General features: G+C 41.2%; 1 protein-coding gene across 1 annotated transcript in view; it reads right to left on the reverse strand.

Annotated features, from left to right (window-relative positions):
* Positions 1-8268: 8268 nt before the first annotated feature.
* Positions 8269-16033, reverse strand: part of LOC122554853 — a 76373-nt gene continuing 68608 nt past the window's right edge. The window contains exon 14 of the mRNA XM_043700199.1: positions 8269-9400. Coding sequence (XP_043556134.1) covers positions 8877-9400 — 524 coding nt within the window. The 3' untranslated portion in view covers positions 8269-8876. The remainder of the gene's footprint in view (positions 9401-16033) is intronic.

Consider the following 16033-nt stretch of genomic DNA (forward strand, 5'->3'; position numbering starts at 1 on the left):
TCTCTTCTACACTACCCACTTTCCAACAGTCCCAAACCATGCATCAGGCACAACCTGATATTTGTTAATCCATGCGTGCTGAGTGACATGCAAGACATGCAATATTCACAAAGGTCTTTGAGACACTGGTCATGGCCGACATTAACTCCAGTCTCCCAGTGTGCCTCGATCTCCTGCTATTTGCCTACCAGAGTAACAGGTCCACAGATGTCATATCCCTAGCCCTGCACTCATCCCTGGGACATCTGGACAACAAGGACATCTACATCAGACTCCTGCTCATTGACTACAGCTCCATCCTTCAACACCATTATTCCCTCCAGGCTGATCTCAAAACACCGTGACCTTTGTCTTGGCTCTGCCCACTACAACTTGATTCTCAGCTTCCTGCCTCACAGACCACATTGAGTAAAGATAGACCACTGCACCTCCTCCACAATAACACTCAGCACTGGAGCCCCACAAGGATTCATCCTCAGCCCTCGACTGTATATCCCTGTACACCCACAACTGTGTTGTCAAATTCTGAATGAATGCCGCTTACAATATTACTGACAACACATTCATAGTGGGACAGCTTTCTAACAATGACAAGTCAAAATACAGATGGGAGATAGAGGGCTTGGTGACATGATGAATGGGCTAAGTTTTGGCAGATGGAGCTTAAAATAGTTAAATGTGAGGTTATCCATATTGGTTGGAAGAATAAAAAGGAGAAAGTGAGGTCTGCAGATGCTGGAGATCAGAGCTGAAAATGTGTTGCTGGAAAAGCGCAGCAGGTCAGGCAGCATCCAGGGAACAGGAGAATCGACGTTTTGGGCATAAGCCCTTCTTCAGGAAGAAGGGCTTATGCCCGAAACGTCCTGAAGAAGGGCTTATGCCCGAAATGTCGATTCTCCTGTTCCCTGGATGCTGCCTGACCTGCTGCGCTTTTCCAGCAACACATTTTCAGCTCTGGAAGAATAAAAAGGCAACTTATGATCTATATGCAGAGTGTTTTAGTGTAGAGGGCACTGGAGCTAATCACTGATAGCTTGTGTGCACATACATCAGGTAATAAGGTAGACAAATGGAATTTTAGCACTTACTACAAAAGGATTACAATATAAAAATAGGGAAACATTGTTGCAACAATACAAGACATCAGTGTGACCTCAACTGGAGATGCATGTACAGTTTTGGTCCCTTCACTTGAAGAAGAATGTATCTGCCATGGAGATGATTCTGAGAAGGTTCACTAGATTAATTCCAGAGATAAAAGGCTCATCTTATGAGGAATGATTGAGCAGTTTAAGTCTATATTCGTGAGAGTTTGGAAGACTAAGAGCAGATCGAATATGGGTTTATAAGGGGATTGGCAAAATCGATGCAGATGTTACCCGCTTCAGAGGGAAAGTGGAGTTGAAGCCAAGATGAGATTAGTCACGATTTTTTTTTAAATTTTCGAATCCCTAAAGTGTGGAAACAGACCATTTGGTCCAACAGGTCGACACCGGCCCTCCTAAGGGTAACCCACTCAGACCCATTCCCCATCCCTATTACTTTACATGTACCCCTGACTAATGCACCTAACCTACACATCCCTGAATCCTATGGGTAATTTAGCACGGCCAATTCATCTAATCTGCACATCTTTGGACTGTGGGAGGAAACCAGAGCACCTGGAAGAAACTCATGCAGACACAGGGAGAATGTGCAAATCCCACACAAACAGTCACTTGATGTTGGAATCGAACCTAGGTCCCTGGTGTTGTGAGGCAGCAGTGCTAACCACTGAGTCACCATGCCACCCCAAAATGGCAGAACAGACTTGCAGGGCTGAATGGACTCCTTCTGCTCTTGGTTATTATGTTTTTTTTTCAAAGGCAGTTGGAGTGGGAGCAGTGACAGTGAGGACCAGAGGCCCGTCGAGAAGGTAATTTTAAAATATAAAAACTTACCTTGGCGGGGTGAACACTGAGCAGGAATGGACATGGAACTGCTGGGTAAATGAGGCTTTTAAAGGAGCAGCAGAGGGAGAAGTCACAGCGAGACGCAGAGGTCTGCTGGGTGGGTATTTTGGCAGCGGTTGAATCCTGAGACACTACACGTGTAGCGTCCCCCACCCCTCCTCCTCCTCTAACCAAAACAAAAGGACTCTCATGTGTTGCTAAGGTAAGGCGTTTCAATTTATATTTCTTGCGTATCATGTGATTGAATAAAAATTTACTATTGGTTGGTTCGTTCAATAAGACCATAGAGAATTACTAGAAATTATTTAACTCATAAATTTTCATAAATTAATTAAATAAGTTGAGATGGCTGGACAGATGATGTGCTATAACTGTATGATGTGGGAGCTGGCTGATCCCATTGTGAACAGCAGTGACCACATCTGCAGCAAGTCTTGGTTGCTGGAAGAACTCTGGATCAGAATTGATGATCTGGAGTCTGAGCTTCAAACACCTCGGCACATCCGGGAGGGGGAGAGTTACCTGGATGTTTTGTTTCAGGAGGCAGTCACACTTGGTAGATTAAGTAATTCAAATTCAGTTAGTGATCAGGAACAACAGGGTGTGACTGTAAGTGAGACAGGCAGGGGGATTCTGAGTTTGGGGTGGAGGAGCCTCAGCCCTTGACCTTGTCCAATAGGTATGAGATTTTTACTCCCTGTGTGGATGAGGAAAAGGGCTGTGGACAGGATGAACCAGCTGATCCCATGGCACCATGGTGCAGAAGGCCATTCAAGAGGGGGGAGCAAAAAGACAAGTCATTGTAATAAGGGGTTCTATAATTAGTGGGACAGGTAGTAGCCTTTGCGAGTTGGATCAGGAGTCCCGCATGGTGTGTTACCTGTCCGGTGCCAGGGTGCAGGATATCTCTGGCCAGCTTGAAAAGAGAAGATCTAGTTGTTGTGGTCCACGTTGGCACTAACAACATAGGCAAGGCTAGGCAGGAGGACCTGTTTGGGATGTATCAAGCACAAGGAAAGAAATTGAAGAACAGGTCCTCGAAGGTCATAATCTCTGGATTACTGCCACAGCCATGTGCTAATTGGCATAAGGATAAGAAAATTAGGGAAGTAAACACGTGGCTAAGAGATTGGTGTGGGAAAGAGGAATTCCATTTCATGGGACATTGGCATCAGTTTTGGAATCAAGGAGATCTGTACCGATGGAACGGTCTCCACCTGAACCAATCTGGAACCAGTGTTCTGGGAAAAAGGATAAATAGGGTGGTCATTAGAATTTTAAATTTGTGAGTCGGGGGAAAGGGAAAGAGAAAGCAACAGGGAGAATGGAGTCAAGTAGGAAGATCAGCACCAGGTTAGCAAGTATGCAGAGTATAAGTTCAAGGCAGACTAGGAATGAAGCAAAAAGAAAGGAAACTTAGGACATATTACTCGAGATGATGGAAATCATGAGGATAAGAAAATTAGCATTAAGGCACTTTACCCGAATGCTCATAGTATTCGTAACAAAGTAGATGAATTAACGGCACAAATCATCGTGAATGATTATGATGTAGTAGGCATCACAGAGATGTGGTTGCAGGGGGTTCAGGACTGGCAGTTAAACATCCAAGGATTCACAACATATCAAAAAGACAGGGAGGTGGGCAGAGGGGGCAGGGTTGCCTTGTTAGTTAAGAATGAAATTAAATCTATGGCAGTGAATGACATAGCGTCAGATGATGTAGAGTCTGTGTGGTTGGAGTTGAGGAGCCACAAAGGCAAAAAAACCATAATGGGAGTTATGTACAGACCTCCTAACAGTGGTCAGGACCAGGGACACAAGATGTACCAGGAAATAGGTAGGGCATGTCAGAAAGGCAAGGTCACAGTGATCATGGGGGACTTCAATATGCAGGTGGATTGGGTGAATAATGTTGCCGGTGGATCCAAAGAAAGGGAATTTATGGAATGCTTACAGGATGGCTTTTTAGAACAGCTTGTGATGGAGCCCAGAAGGGAGCAGGCTATTCTGGACTTAGTGCTATGCAATGAGCCAGACTTTATAAAAGATCTTAAAGTAAGAGAAAACTTAGGAAGCAGCGATCATAATATGGTAGAGTTTAGTCTGCAGTTTGAAAGAGAGAAGGCAAAATCATATGTAATAGTGTTACAGTTAAATAAAGGTAATTGCAGGAGCATGAGAGAGGAACTGACGAAAATCGACTGGAAGCAGAGCCTAGCGGGGAAGACAGTAGAGCAGGAGTTTCTGGGTGTAATTGAGGACACAGTATAGAGGTTCTGCCCAAAGAAAATAAAGATTATCCAGGGGAGGAGGGTGGAATTAGACAGCCATGGCTGACAAAGAAAGCCAGGAAATGTATCATAGAAAAAGGGAGAGCCTATAAAGTGGCCAAGAGCACTGGGGAAATCAGAAGAGTGGCAAGCCTAATTTTGTATCATCAGCAAACTTCACCAGGGTGCCCCCAGTTCCCTCTCTTTATATATTAATGATCTGGATGAGGGAACTGGGGTCATTCTGGCGAAGTTTGGCAATGATACGAAGTTAGGTGGACAGGCAGGTAGTTCTGATGAGGTAGGGAGGCTGCAGAAAGATTTAGAGAGTTTAGGGGAGTGGTCCAGAAAATGGCTGATAAAATTCAACATGAGCGAATGCGAGGTCTTAAAAAAAAATACAGGCATGGACTATTTTCTAAACAATGAGAACAATGTACAAAGGGATCTGGGAGTGCTCATCAGGATTCTCTAAAGGTTGACTTGCAGTTTGAGTCTGTGGTTAAGAAAGCAAATGTAATATTGTCATTCATCTCAAGAGGGTTGAAATATAAAAGCAGCGATGTGCTACTGAGACTTTATGAAGCTCGAGTTAGACCTCATTTAGAATACTGTGTCCAATTTTGGGCCCCACACCTCAGGAAGGACATACTAGCACTGGAGCGTGCCCAGCTGAGATTCAGATGGATGATCCCTGGAATGGTGGGCTTGTCATACAATGAACAGTTGAGGATCGTAGGATTGTATTCATTAGAGTTTAGAAGAATGAGCGGAGATCTAATAGAAACTTACAAGATAATGCATGGCTTAGAAAGGGTGGATGCTGGGAATTTATTTCCATTAGTCGGGGAGACTAGAACCTGTGGGCACAGCCTTAGAATTAGAGGAGGTCAATTTAGAATGGAAATGAGGAGACATTTCTTCAGCCAGAGAGTGGTGGGCCTGTGGAATTCATTGCCATGGAGTGCAGTGGAGGCTGGAATATTAAATGTCTTCAAGGCAAAGATTGATAAATTCTTGTTCTTGCAAGGAATTAAGGGCTACGGGGAGAGTGTGGGTAAGTGGAGTTGAAATGCCCGTGAGCCATGATTGAATGGCGGGGTGGATTCGATGGGCCAAATGGCGTAACTTCCACTCCTATGCCTTATGATCTTATGGTCTTATCGTTCTGATGGAATCCAGGAGAGTGTTGGAATTGGTAAGGCTGAAGCTGAATAATCCTGAAGAGTCTTTACATTCTTGACACACAACCACCCATCATTTTAACTTGATATTCTCATCATTTGCCAGTTAAAGATAAAACGCCTATCAGAATCTCTCCTGAGCGTCACTTCCTTCAAATAGCTACTAACCCAGGTTGCATCCTTTGAAAGTAAGTCAGGTAAAGCATCTGTCAAAATGGATCATGAAGGTTCTCAAAAAGTATTTTGTGACCTTGTAGATTGACATTGGTCCATCTGCTCTTCATGAAGCTATTCTATAGAGGCTTAGGAAAACAATTCAGTAGCACTGACAGGAAGGACCATTCTGTACCAACAAACATTCACTGTAAATAGAAATGTTTATGCTGAGAGACTTATCAATAACTCATGCAAAGGACATGCTTTCAATGATAAAGTTAAAAATCACACAGCACCAGGTTATAGTCCAACAGGTTTAATTGGAAGCACGAGCTTTCGGAGCGCTGCACCTTCATCAGGTGACAACCAAGTGATGAAGGAGCAGCGCTCCAAAAACTAGTGGTTCCAATTAAACCTGTTGGACTACAACCTGGTGCTGTGTGATTTTAAACTTTGCACACCCAGTCTAACACCAGCATCTCCAGTTCAATGATAAAGATCAATTGAATAGACACACATGAAAAGAAGGCAGATATGCATTTGTAGAGAGTTTCTCCAACCTCCCAAGGTGTTTTCTTGTTTGGAGTTTACTCATGTGCTTAAGGTTGGAAATATGACCATCAGTATGTGCACAGCAAGCTCACATGAAAAGAAATAACTAGATTAACTGTTCTAGCATCTCTTTTTGAAGAATAAATATTGGCTGGGTCATTGGGAGAACACACCTAGACATCTTCATAATATTGCCACCAGATCGTTTACATTCATTTAAGTGCTCAAAAAGGAGCCTTGATTTAACTTCTCATCCAGAAGATGGCATCTCCATAAATATTGCACCCTTATGCATCTACCTAGATTTTATTCTAGAAGGAGTTCACATGAAAGTGGTTGTTTAGTTGAGTGGGAATCAGTCACTTCTGCCTGCACAGCCAGATACCTCTTCCTACCACATCCTTGTAGAAACTTATAAACCACATACAGTGAGCTCAATAGCACAAGACATTGAGGGAGAACCACACAGGAAATGAGAAAACATCATATTACAGTTGGCATTCATCAAAACAATTATATTAATATCGAACTGTTTGCTCCATTCACTGCACTGTACATTCACTTTATTCAAAAAAGAAAAATTGATTACAACAGAACTTTGCAAGTATTAGCAAAGCTCTACAGCTCAGAGAATCATACTTTAAACATATGTTGGTGTATTTTCTTTCTAAACCATGCAGCTGATAAAATATTCTGACAATCTTCCTAGCTTCCCTCATGCCTTGACATTTTCCCTCTATTCCCTCCGATTTAACTATTTTCTTCCCAGACTCAAAAGCCTCTCTACCTTAAAAAGCCTCTCTACCTTAAAAAGCCTCAATGGGGACCTCATAGCCATTGTCAGCCATCGTAAAAATCCACCCAATTCACTAATGTCCTTGTGGGGAAGGAAATCAGCCACCCTTACCTGGTTTGACCTACATGTGATATCAGACTAACAGCAGTGTGGTTGACTCTGAACTTTATTTTATTCACTTGTAGGACATGGGCATTGCTGGCTGGGCCAGAATTTATTGCCCATCCCTAGTTGCCCTTGAGAAGATGGTGGTGAGCTGCCTTCGTAAACCACAGCAGTCCACCTCCTGTGGGTTGACCCACAAAGCTCTTAGGAAGGAAATTCTCAGATTTTGACCCAGTGACAGTGAGGGGACAGTGATATATTTCCAAGTCAGGATGGTGAGTGGCATGAAGACGAACTTGGAGCTGATGGTATTCCCATGTCCTTTTCGGTGGAAGTGGTTATAGGTTTGGAAAGTGCTGTCTAAGGATCTTTGGTGAATTGCTTACTGTACACACTGCTGCTACAGACTATTAGTGGTGGAGGGAGTGGATGTTTGTGGATGTGGTGCCAATCAAACAGGCTGCTTTGTCTTTATGGTGTTAAGCTTCTTGAGTGTTGTTGGAGCTGCACCTATCCAGGTAAGTGGAGAATATTCAATCACATTCCTGACTTGTGTCTTCTAGATGTAGGCAGGTTTTGGGAAGAACAGGAGGTAAGTCACTCACCACAGTATTACTAGCCTCTAACCTGTTCTTGTGGCCACTGTGTTTATATTGTGAGTCTAGTTGAGACTCTGGTCAATGGCAACCCTCAAGTTGTTTATAGTCTGGGAATCAGTGATGTCAACATTATTGAATGTCATGGAGTAGTGGCTAAATTGTCTCTTATTGGTGATGGATATTGCCTGGCATTTGTGTGGTGGGAATGTTAATTGTCCATTGTCCTTCTGAGAGGAACTGGTTATGGATTTAGAAGGTGCGTCTAAGAAGCCTTGGTGAGCTCTGGGCAACTGGCGATAGATGATAAATATTAACCTGGCCAGTAACATCTATAAACTGTGAATGAATAAAACAAAAAAGGTCAGGCTCTCATTTTAGAATCGTTAAATCATAGAATCCCCACAGAGTGGAAAGTGGCCATTTGGCCCATCGGGTCAGCACCAATCCTGCGAAAGGCATCCCATCCACACCCACTCCCCCACCCTGTCCCCATTATGGTTAATCCCCCTAGCATGTACATCCCTAAACACTACAGGGCAATATAGCATGGCCAATCCACCCTAACCTGCACATCTTTGGACTGTGGAAGGAAACTGGCATGCAGAGAAAAACCCACACAGACACAGTGAGAATGGGCAAACTCCATACAGAGAGTGGCCCAATCGTTATTTGGAAAGCATATGCACATTTGAGTGAAACAGGAGAAGATGGGATTGATAAACTATTTCCATTGGTTGGGGATTCTAGACCTAGGGGGTCATCACCTGAGAATTAGGGCCAGACTGTTCAGGAAAGATGTTAGGAAGCTACACACGGAGTGGGAGATGAGTGGAATTCTCTTCCACAAGTGACATGATGTGATATCTATTGTTATTTTTAACTCTGATATAGATATCATTTTATTAAGCAAAGGTATGAAGGGGTATGGTCTAATGGCAGGTATATGGATTTAGACAGCATATTTCATTGATTGTGGAACAGGTACAAGGGGCTGAATGGCCAGCATCTGTTCCTACGTTTCTATGTAACACTGGGTCATGGCTCATAATGACTAAGCACTTCAGCTCCAGGATATCACAGCTGAAGTACACGTAATTTAGGGATGGTCTCACTAGGAAGATCTCATCTGGTCTGGTTAACTTGTGACTCTAGCACCACACTGATGCAGTTTACACTAGAAGGCTCTCAATGTGAGTGAGTGATGGTGGGCAACACACAAATACATTTTAAAAGAAATGAACAACTCTTAAAATTCAAAACTAATTTAACAGTTGTAGCCTGGTGTTGTTCTCACAGCAGAACGCTGGATACACAGGCTCAGTAAATGTGGTTTTAAATATGTGCAAGCATGTCTGGGTGTCAGTGACCTGGAAAAATGATACTGTTCCTGCATTGTAGTCTAAGAAAACTCGGATCTTCTTGATAGAGAATTTCAGTGGTACTGGTGTATGCTTGTTATTATGACAGGCTTTCAACGTACTAATGCTCTGATATAAGCACCAAGCTTTTGGTGTTCTCCGGAGATCGGAATTACTGCCTGTCTTCTGTATGGTCCCATAAGTGATCCCAATTCCCCACCAACTTCCATCTATTTCCACATCCCAGGAATGATGTCCGCAATAAAAGCTCTGGTTGCAGAGGATTTGGGAGTAGGTTGTAAATCTCGATGGGTTACTTGCATGGGGCTGTTCTTTCGCACTGTACATCACTGATCTCAGATCATTAGACAGAACTAAGTTTTTGCTTGCAGTAGTTGGATCCAGGGTCAACGGTGACAATTCTCCTGAAGAGGAAGGTGCAGATTTGCCAGGTCAATTATTGCATGTGAAACTGACAGTCTTCCCCAATAATGGGAGCTCCCACATAACCGTACACTGTACTCTGAGAGAAAAAACTTTATTCTTATCGCAATCTAAAAAGACACACATTTTATTCTTAACCTGTATCCCCTCACTCTATTCTCCCACATTACAAGAACCATCTTATCAACATCCATCAACATTTGAACAGCCCACTCGAGAGCTTCAAAAAGATCAACCTCTCATTCTTCAAAACTCTAATGGGTAAAGGTTCAATCTGTTCAACATTTCTTCAAATCACAAACCATTCATCCCAGATAATTGGCAAGGGGTAAGGAGTGGAGGAGCTGGTGTTGGACTGGGGTGGACAAAGTTAAAAATCACAAAATACCAGATTATAGTCTAACAGGTTTATTTGGAAGCACTAGCTTTCAGAACGGTGCTTGTTCATCAGGTAGTTCAGGTAGCTTCCAAATAAACCTGTTGGGCTATAATCTGGTATTTTGTGATTTTTAACTTTTACAGATAAGTAGACCAAAATTGCACACATACTTCAGATGTAATCTTACCAGAGCCCTACATAGCTGCATTAACATTTCTCTAGTTGCATATCTCACTCCTTTTGTATTAATTTCCAATGTTCCATTTGCCTTCCTAATCAATTGCTGTACCTGCATTTGAACTTTATTTTATTTGTATGCCAAATCACCCAGGTATACCACCAGGTCCTACAGTCTCTCTCTATTTCAGAGAACATCTCTGGGACATCCGTACCAACTAACCCCACTGCCCCATGGCCGAACACTTCAACTCCCTCTCCCACTCTGCCAAGGATATGCAGATTGTGGGCCATCCTCCATTGTCACTCCCTAACCACCTGACGCCAGGAGGGAGAATGGCTCATCTTTTGCCTTGGGACCCTCTAACACATGGGATCAATGTGGATTTCACCAGTTTCCTCACTTCTCCTCCCACTACCTTATCCCAGTTCCAAACTTCAAACTCAGCACTTCCCTCATGACATGTTCTACCTGTCCATCTTCCTTCTCACCTATCCACTCCTCCCTCCTCTCTGACCTATCACTATTACCCCCATCTCTGACTACCTATCGCACTCTCAGCTAACTTCCTCCCAGCCCACCCCCCTGTCCCATTTATCTCTCCACCCCCTCAGCTCACAGCCTCATTCCTGATGAAGGACATTTGTCCGAAACGTCGATTCTCCTACTCCTTAGATGCTGCCTGACCTGCTGTGCTTTTCCAGCACCACATTCTCGACTCAGATCTCCAGCATCTGCAGTGCTCACTTTCTCCTATTGGTTTATAACCTGGTGTCATGTGGTTTCTAATTTTGTCCAACACTGACACCTCCACATCATGGCTTCCAGCTCTTGGCAAATTGAACGAAAGTATATTCAGATCTGTGTTTTGAGTCACTGATCTAGATTTCAAGCAATTGAGGTCCCAACCTTGATCCCTGTGGAGCATCACTAGTCATAGTTTGCCAATCACAAAAATTTCCAATTATTCCTACTCTCAGTTAGCTAGCCAATATTACTCTCAGCATCCTCTTGTGTAATATTCTTTGTTGCGGTATGTTGTCAAATATCTTTAGAAATGTAAGTATACCATAGCTGCAAGTCCTCTTGTCTCCACTTTGCTGTTACTTCCTCAGAAAACTCTAACAAAACACATAAGCATGATTTTCCTTTCAGAAAGCCATGCTGATTCTGCCTGATCATATTATTATTTTTAAACATCCTGCAACACCATCTTAATAAAAAATGTTTAGCAATTTCTTTTTGATGGATGTTAGGCCAACTGGGCCCTATTTTTTGAATTTCTGTCTTGCTCCTTTCTTGAATAATGTTATATTAGTTACTTTGCAATCCATTTTGACCTTTTTAGAACATAAAGAATTGTACAAGACAGTAATCAATGCATTTGCTATCTTTGCAGACACTTCCAGGAAGGCACTATGGCACAGATCATCTGGTCCTGGGGACTTGTTACATCTTTACATCTTACAGTTTCAACAATATCTTTTCCCTGGTTATGTACCATTTCAGTACTACCTGACTTTACAGTAATTGTTTTAACTCCCTCCAACTTATTCGCTTCTTGATTTTCAAGTATTTTTGAGAAGATTTCAAAATCTTCCACAATGAAGACAGACACAATATAGCTACCCAATGCATTCACCATTTCGTGTTTTCCTTTATCAATTCCCTGACTCACTGTTTAAAATCAGCATAGGAACATAAGAAATAGGACACTCTGCCCCTCAAGCCTGCTCCATCATTCAATAAGATCATGAATGTTCTGATTACTCCACATTCACTGTTTAAATAGTCTTTAGTAACTCTTACTACCTATTTTATATTACCAGCTAGCTTCCTCTCATCCATTACTCTCTGCCTCTTTGTTAGTCATTCTTTGCTGGTTTTTAATACTTGACCAATCTTCTGACTTACCTCTAATCTCTGCAGATTGTATGGTGCTTCTTTTAATTTGATACAAACAAAGTGACTCCACAACTTTTCCCTAACATTCTGTCTTTTCAAAATGTCAAATCGTCTTAAATAGTTAAGTTATTTTCTGACTCACCATGTAACTATATCTTTTTAATGGCCAAAGATCTCACATATTTATTTCCATCTGCATTAATACTTCATCCATGTTGTTTTGAACACTGCATGGGCTCAGGTACTAAAGCTTTAGTTCTGTCTTTTTACCATTTGTGCAATCTCTGACCTCACCCACTGCTTCATATTTACCTATTGACTATCGGTCACAGTCTGGCTCAGTCTCGTTACCATGACAAATATGGTTATCCTGCTCCATTATCTGTCCCTTTGAATTATCCCCTCACATGATCCTTTACACCCTGCTGTTTATTTTAAAAGTTCTCTGAACCAATGATAGGCACCCAATCTCTCCAGGTACTGGTGTCAACTCTCCATAATTCAAAATCCATTTCTTCCATTCACACCAGCCTTGAGACCTGCTTTCATTTCTGATTTTATTTATCTCAGCCCAATTTGCTCTTGGCTCAAATAAAAATCCCGATGTTATTACCTTTGAGGTTCTGTTTTTTAATTAATAATACAATCCAGAAGCAAATCCTTTCTTGTTCCATCTATGCTACCTGCATGGATCATGACAACTGGATTCTCTCCCTCCCACAATGACACTTTTGCCAGACCCAAGTAAATGTCCCCATGGCCTGGACCCCAACAGGTAGTAGAGCCTTCTGGAACACAGAAGCCCTCGGACCTGTTCCATTGTTCAATGAGATCATGGCTAATCTATAGTTTAACTTCATAAACTTGCCTTTGGCCTATGTCCCCTAATACCTTTACTTAATAAAAATTAATCTATCTTGGATGTAGGTTTGCTCGCTGAGCTGCAAGGTTAATTTCCAGATGTTTCGTTACCCTACTAGGTAATATCTTCAATGGGCCTCAGGTGAAGCAATGCTGAAAATTCCTGCTTTCTCTTTATATGTTTGGGTTTCTGAGCCTCAACCATAGTTACAAATCTTCTCAAAACTCACTATTAATCTCTCTCCCATTTAAAGCTAACAACTAAACCAGCAGTTATTGACATTTGTGGAAGAGAGTTCCAAACGTCTCCCAATCTTTGTGTGTCGAAGTGCTTCCTAGCATTTCTCCCTGAAATTTCTGGACCTAATTCTCAAACTTTGCTCCCTAGTTCTAGAATCCCCAACCAGTGGAAATAGTTTATCATTATCTACCCTGTCTTTTTCTGTTCACATCTTGAAGACTTTCACCAACTCATCCTGTGATCTTCTAAATACTAGAGAAAACAGGCCTAATTTGTATATTCTCTTCTCATAGCTTAACCCCTGAAGTCCAGGTATCATTCTTATAAACATACGCTGTACTCCCTCCAAGTCCAATGCATCCTTCCTAAGGAGTGGTGCCTAGATCTGCTCACTGTACTCCAAGTGATGTCTAACCGGGGTTTTGTACTGCAAAATAACTTCTTTTTCCTTGTATTCCAATCCTCTAGGTGTAAAGCATTCCATTTGCTTTCTTACTTATACTCTGCACCTGTTGTGACATTTTGAAAATTTATGCTCCTGAACCATTAAGTCCATTTGGAAATCCATTGCATTTAACTTCATACCATCTAGAAAGGACCCTGATCTTTTCAGTCTAAAATGGATAATTTCAAACTTCATTACATTAAACTTGATCTGCCTTGACTTTCCCGTTCACCTCTATTAATATCCCTGTCTAATTTTGCGCTGTCATCTACACTGTCTATAATGCCACCTATCTTGGTGTCATTAGCAAATCTGGATATATAACTTTCTATGCCATTAGGCAAGTTATTAATAAATAATATGAATAATTAAGGTCCTAACACAGATCTTTGTAGGGCATCATTGGTCACATTCTGCCAATTTCAGCACTGACCCATTATCCCTACTTTCTATTCAATTAATTTCTCAGCCATGTCAGTAATTTGCCCTCAGTTTCATAGGCATCTATTCCTGAAATCCTCCTGAAAGTATTTTATATCTTTCCACATATGTTCCTGGTTGCTTTTTGTCATCTGAAAATTAAGAAGTATTATATTTAGTGCCCAAATCCAAATCATTGATATATTTTGCGAACAGCTAGGGCCTAAGTGGTGATCCTTGCAATATTCCATTAATTAGTCTGCCAACTGCGAATGACTCATTTATTCCTCCTCTCTGTTTTCTGCTTGTTAGCCAGTTAGTGTAATCCATGCTAGCTTATTACTTCCCATACCATGTGCTTTAACTTTTAAATCATTAAAAAATTTTGAATCTCTTCTGTAACCCTTAACATTAGGCTGTCTAAATCAACTTCCTGGGATTGGTAATTTAGCCATTTTGGGTGGGAAGCCTATGCTGAGGGCAGTCTGCAACTATCTCGCTCCACTTCACCATCATACATGGATTTCAATGTGGCACAGCTCTTTTCTCTTGAAACAATTTCCTGCTGTCACATTTCCCTGCATCAGGGATGGACCTTCAAAAGTATTTATGCAGCAAAGACCAATATGCAAATGGACAAGTTGATGAATTCACCTCATTATTTCTCATGGGTTTTGCCTCACTTACTTAAACCATATAAGTAATCTCACACTAAGCAGTTGGTGAGCAAAATAACATCATGCTTTTTCCATGTGATTTTCTCTCAGTATTATAATCGCACCTTTTGATTTTCTTGGTAATTCTTTCAGTACTTTGCTTTGCAGTTTGATGACAATTGGAGTGGCTCCTGCTAATGTTGGTCTTACAGAGGATATGGGTCTGGCTTCTCTCAGACTTTTCTCGTCAGTAACTGTCACTGTAAATAAGGAAGTGAACAAAACATTAGGAATACCAAAACTGTCGGTGCAAAGAACAAAGAGTGTGAACAATACACAGAGTGACACAGCATATAGATTACAGTCAGTGTTGTAGAGAGGTTGGGTACATTGAACACAAAGCCAGTAGCTGGGGATAGTCAAAAATGAATTCTTTGGTTTTGGATCCAAGCAACATATACACTTCAAATTCTTTGCTGAATCATACAGTAATCTTAAAGATTGCTTATAAGTTTGTAATATTGTCATTAAGCAAAGCATGGCTAAAGTCAAAACTTAATTTACATGTTTGTAAACCATAATCTAGACTCTTGTTATTTAATAACATATGACCTAGTGCTTAATAAAATATTTCATGTGAAATCCTGTAAATTGTGGTATAGAGATTTTATTAAGTAAGGCTACTTAAAGCATCTCTACATATGACTTCATCTGTGACTTTAAGAAGCACTTTTCCCCAGTATTGCACTATGTTCAAGTTGTGCCACAATTGGTTTGTGGAAACCATAAGAATCATGCCTTGAATTGGGTGAGCCACCTAATGCAATTCTAATTAATACTGTCTAATTTCAGATTCAATCTAATTTCAGATTCAGTCTGATTTCAGATTCAATCTGATTTCAGATTCAATCTAATTTCAGATTCAATCTGATTTCAAAGTTAATCTGATTTCTGATTCATTCTGATATTTCTAGGATTGGATGACAAAATGAAGGTGAAGGTTTACTTGATGCTCAGTTAATAATTGCACAACAGCTTTCTAGTGTCTCTAAATAAACCTGTCGGACTACAACCTGGTGTTGTGTGATTTTTAACATTGTCCACCCTAGTCCGACACCAGTTCCGCCAAATCATTGATGCTCAGTGTTTGACATTAACTTATATTTGGATCAGAATTAATGACAAGATTGCAACCCAAAAGGTTGTTTCCTTAATTTTGGATTCTAATTGAACACAACATGATCTGGGACCTCTGTCTGATTTCACTTCATGTCCTCAAATATTTCCCTTTCACTATTACATCTTTCATTGTCACATCCTATCATCAACATACTGTTCAGGACTGAGATTCAAATCTAATGTATTTTACATGTAGCCTGTACTTCTCTATGGTTATAGTATTGCAAATAAATCTGATGACTACATTTAGCCTGAATAATTTATACATATGGTGTTTACCACATCTTGGAGGAGACAATGATAAGTATTGGGCATTGTTTTCATGTCTGACATTCCATGTTATTACACTC

The sequence above is a fragment of the Chiloscyllium plagiosum genome, chromosome 12 (genome assembly GCF_004010195.1).
Source record: "Chiloscyllium plagiosum isolate BGI_BamShark_2017 chromosome 12, ASM401019v2, whole genome shotgun sequence".
Classification (NCBI taxonomy): Eukaryota; Metazoa; Chordata; class Chondrichthyes; order Orectolobiformes; family Hemiscylliidae; genus Chiloscyllium; species Chiloscyllium plagiosum.